Source organism: Pundamilia nyererei, unplaced genomic scaffold (assembly GCF_000239375.1).
Source record: "Pundamilia nyererei isolate P.nyererei 1_Seehausen unplaced genomic scaffold, PunNye1.0 scaffold00040, whole genome shotgun sequence".
NCBI classification, from domain to species: domain Eukaryota; kingdom Metazoa; phylum Chordata; class Actinopteri; order Cichliformes; family Cichlidae; genus Pundamilia; species Pundamilia nyererei.
Window position 1 is genome coordinate 184,336 of NW_005187441.1, and position 5,017 is coordinate 189,352.

Here is a 5,017-nt window from a genome sequence, read left to right on the forward strand (position 1 = left end):
TTATTATTATTATTATTATTATTATTATTATTATTATTATTATTATTATTTTATATTATATTTCACTGCGTGTTATACTTGTATAACTATGCATGTGACAAATAAAGAATCTTGAATCTTGAATCTAGTAAGAGGCAAATAAGGTTCCATCTGAAGAACTTTATATCTGTTCTGGGAATTCCCCACCATTCCATGCACATATACAGAAAGCTAGAGACAGGAAAAGCATAATTCAAGAACAATGAATTATAACTTTTTAAGATATGGCACTTAAAAAGTCAGCTGCAGAGTAAAAGTGGGTTTCAAAGCATCCTGCAGCAGTGCAGCAACTGAGGGAAAGGAAAAATAGTAGTGTACTCCATAAGAGATTTGTCAAATGGATGCAGAGGTGTATCAGGTGAGCCATCAGCTGATGGGGGCTTGGATTGTTATCAGCTGATCTGCTGGCATTGCAGCTGAGGTGAACTAATGCTGTGCTCAATTAAATCTACTTAAGATAAACAGGTAAGCTTCGCACTAAGTCGTCATTCTGCAGAAATGCGAAATCGTCTTTGAAAGATTGAGCAGCATCACACTTTGTCATCAAAGAAATTTAATACATGTCTGGATGGTTTTGAATTTTATTTTTGAATGATGGGTGAATACAATAGAAACATATTGATTTCTTTAATGATCTTTAATATAAAAGTGTAATATTTTTGTGTTATTTTACCTTGCCACTGGCTCATTGGTCATGTAGATGTTGATACGCCCCACGAATCTGTGTGGGTAGGAAAAGAAATGAGATAAGGCACATTTATTTTGCAAGAACACTTTGTTCAAGTGTGTGTGTGTGTGTGTGTGTGTGTGTGTGTGTGTGTGTGTGTGTGTGTGTGTGTGTGTGTGTGTGTGTGTGTGTGTGTGTGTTACTGACTTGTACAGGTCTGGCTGCGGTTGTTCACATTCTATTGTGGCATGGATCGTGTCCACCTCTTTCTCTGTGTTGTAAGCTTTGGTTTCCTGAACTGCATAATATGTCTAGGTTGGAAGAGGGAAGGAAAACAGAAGAAATGGTTGGGTAAATGAAAAAAGAGAGAAAGATAATGGGAGTGTAAGTAATAAGGCAACACAGGAGGAGAAGTATTAAAGACACACGTTGTGGCATGGTGACAGAGGGCGGAAGGGAGATGAAGGGAAATAAGAAAAGCAATAAGGGAATGGATTAAGAGTTAGATGAATGAATGGATAAATGGACAGAGAAAAACATAAATCACAGCAAATCATAATGCATCTAGTACATATTTAAGTGGATTAAGTTTATCCAGCACACCTTGTGACTGCTCTCTCCATCCAGGCTGGCTGTAGTAACAAAGCAGGTCCCGTCATCTCGAGACGAGGAGAGGAGAATGAGATCACAGGGAAAAGTCTCATCTTCTTTCACCAAGACCACATCTCCAACCTGCCACACAGACCGAGACAACAAATGTTTACTTCTAAGTCCATGCAGGGCCTTGATACCTTGAAGCCAACAGCTGGAGCTTTTTGCATATTTAAATTAATTCACCGGGGTCTAATTTGCCACTACCGTCCTGGCTCTGACCACCTAAGTGAGCATATCAGTGAGGAGTCCTAGCAGCACTTTAGTAGAGAAATACAGTCACTGAACGGAAAATGCAGTCAAATGCAACACACCTAATGACTTACCAGCAGTAAGCTCATATCATTTCAGTCTTATGTTGTTACATAACAAACATCAATCTAAGTTCTTTTAAAGCTAAATTGCTTTTAAATGCAGGCAAACACACACACACACACACACACACACACACACGTACAGAGAGCTTAGTAGCAGGAAAATTTCCCAGTGTGAGCCACTAAAACAAATGCACCAAAGCTCTGTTAGATGGGGTGAGTGAGTTATCTGGTTTCACACACACACCCTGAGTTTGCGGCTTTGTTTGCGGACCACTTTGCCATGATGCACCACGTGGACAGAACACTGGTTGACAGCGTTGTCTGCTTTGTGTCTCAACCAGTCCTCATAACCCTAAGAGAGACAGGAGGAGACAGAGAGGAGGATGTAAAAGTGAACATGTGTGCCTGCAGGTGTGGCTGCTGGTGTAGTGTTTACTGTTAACAGTCACATTAGGTGAACTCACCTGTTTAATGGCGGTGACTGTGATGACAAAGAACAGTGGCAGTCCGCTGGTGACCGGACTGGTGGGAGTGTCAATAATCAACTGAAGTGACCGCACACATGAACATACAGCGAGAGAGAGAAATGAACGGCAGAAAAGGTTTCGGGGGAAGAAGAATATATAGAAATGACAGACAGCAGTAAATAGGCAATAAAACATGTCTGAGCTTTATGGCACTAAACATAAATATAAACATAACATAAATATGATGAGTGGAGCTACTTTAAGCTGTTCCCTTATTCACAGTGGTGAATAAGTATAGTAAAAGTGACATCTCACTCTGAAATCCCATATACACGTTTTTCCTCTGGTCTATCACGACAGTTTTAGTGTGAGTCTCCCAGCTTTGAGCAATTTAAGGTAGAAACCATTCTCTGTATATTGAACTGCACATGTCAATAATGAAGCATAAAGAAAAATATGTTTCTACGTGAAACATTTCTTTGATTGACTCTAATGATTCATAGAAAGAGATGTTTCTGCTGAGTTTTTCTAATGTATGCTTCTGATGCAAGTGCCATTAAATTCAAGAGAAAGCAGACGTCTCTAGATAAACAGCACACAAGGAAAACTCTCCCTTAAGGAAAAATATGAATTATCTTTACAACATGCTTTGCAGAAGCCTTGTAGTGAAGTTCAGTCAGTGTGAGCAAGAAAATGTTTTACCTGAACCAGAAATATGATGAGGAAGTAGAAGTTGGCGACTCTCCTGAACTGCTCAAACATATTCTTTGGGATGAAGTTCCAAAACGTGTACTGGAAACAAGAAATTTTCTTATGTTAAATTAAAAAGATATAGAGTTTAAAAAGATCCCACAGTGTTATCAACATCTATCCATGATAATGGAAACAAAAGCAAAGAGGCTTAAGACCAGATTCCCTAACATAATGTGCCATTACTAACTGGGTTTTGGCATTAAAAAAAAGTACTGCTGCTAATAACAAAGACAGCACAGTGACAAGATTCAATTCAATTCAATTTTATTTATACAGCGCCAAATCACAACAACAGTCACCTTAAAGCACTTTATATTGAAAGGTAAAGACCGTACAATAATACAACAGAAAAAAACCCAAGCAATCATATAACCCCCTATGAGCAAGTGCTTTGGTCAATGGTCAATGGTAACTTTATTGTCCCTAACGGGAAATTGATTTGCAGTATGTCCGTCCAAACAAACAGACAACCAACACATCACATACACTCACCAAAATAATATAATATAATACAAGCCTGAGAAAACAACCTAGATTTTTCATCAAAAAAGTGCAATGTGCAATGGCAACAACACTTATGCTTTAGTGTTATTAACTATGATAATAGCAGTAGGTACAAAAGACAATCTATGTCTCTTTGTCTTCACTGCAGGCACTTTATAACGACGACCTGATGGAAGCAGTTGAAAATCATTAAAGAGAGGATGATCTGAACACAACAGGACAGAGGTTGCCTTCCTCAGCACCTGCCTGTTATAAAAGTCCACAAGCTGGACCTGAGACCTCCCTGAAATCTTGCCAGCCACTTTAACCAGGTTGTTAAGTCTGGTCTTATTATTCAGGGACATACTACCGTACCAAGCAATGATACAGAAAGTTAAAGCAGATTCAATAAAACTTTTATAAAAAAAGAGTCATCATTTCAGATGAAACATTAAAACCTCTCAACCTCCTTAAAAAGTACAGTCTTTGTTGAACCTTTTTCACTGTAGCAGCAAGATGTGACTCAAAGGACAGAGACTAGGACAAGAACAACCCCCAAATACTTATAACTGTCCACCAGTTCAATGGCTGCACCATTTACCACTGTTAGCGCAGGATGGGGGGATGTCTTCCTGAAGTCAATAGCCATGTCCTTGGTTTTCAAGGTGTTAATCATTAAGAAGGACTGATCACACCACGAAACAAACTCATCCACAACAGGCCCATGGGAGTCCTCTTCACCATGAAGGAGGCTTACAATGACTGTGTCATCTGCGTATTTAATGAAATGCCTGTTGGCCTGTGTACTGCGACAGTCATTAGTGTACAAAATATACAGTAGAGGAGAGAGACAACAACCTTGTGGTGAGCCAGTAGAAGAGTTCAGCTGAGTTCAGCTGGCGACAGTGGGAAGGAAAAACTCCCTTTTAACAGGAAGAAACCTCCAGCAGAACTTTCTCAGAGAGGGCCAGTCATCTGCTGTGACCAGTTGGGGTAAGTGGAGGAAGACAGGACAAAAGACATGGCGTGAAAGAGAGCCAGAGATTAATAATAACCAGTGACTCAATGCAGAGAGGTCTATTAACACATAGTGAGTGAGAAAGGTGACTGAAGCTCTTTCTGGGATAGTGGCGCAGCTGCCCCTCTGTTGGTCTTCCTTGGTCTCTTGTGTTCTGGGGGCCTCTGTAAGTCTGGAGTCTTGATCTCCTCCATACCTGCTTCATGCCCTGGTGGACGGGGCTGTGGCCCCCCCACACCCTCTAGCAGATCATTACATGAAGGAACCTGTTAAAAACAAGCGCGTCCATGCTCACAGGTGTACACACGGGTGCTCACACACACAAACTACACCCTTTTTGGCAAAGCACACTGTGCGCTGTCGATATTACGTGCTGCACAATAATGTTTAATATTTAGTATTTGCTGTTATATTCCCATATATCATTGTGATGTTGTTTACTATATTGCTCTCATTTTCTTCTGCTTGTTTTCTTTTTTCTTTCTCAACAGGTGATCCAGGTGATTGATATATGTATTTTTTTGTCTGCTTATTTAGTTGGTTTTTGGTTTTTTGCCCTTTATCCCAGTCCCTCTTCTCTGCAGTTTTTTCTCCCTCTTCCTTTCTCCCTTTTCTTTTCCTC

The 5,017-nt window shown here is 40.0% G+C and overlaps 1 protein-coding gene across 5 annotated transcripts in view; it reads right to left on the bottom strand.

Annotated features, from left to right (window-relative positions):
- Nucleotides 1-5,017, bottom strand: part of atp11a (ATPase phospholipid transporting 11A) — a 50,788-nt gene that overhangs the window by 18,093 nt on the left and 27,678 nt on the right. For all 5 annotated transcript variants that reach the window (XM_005730868.1, XM_005730867.1, XM_005730866.1 and 2 more), the window contains exons 3-8: nt 2,844-2,933; nt 2,139-2,219; nt 1,919-2,026; nt 1,310-1,438; nt 914-1,017; nt 713-760 (exon numbers count right to left, since the gene is read on the bottom strand). In XM_005730868.1, coding sequence (XP_005730925.1) covers nt 713-760; nt 914-1,017; nt 1,310-1,438; nt 1,919-2,026; nt 2,139-2,219; nt 2,844-2,933 — 560 coding nt within the window. The remainder of the gene's footprint in view (nt 1-712; nt 761-913; nt 1,018-1,309; nt 1,439-1,918; nt 2,027-2,138; nt 2,220-2,843; nt 2,934-5,017) is intronic.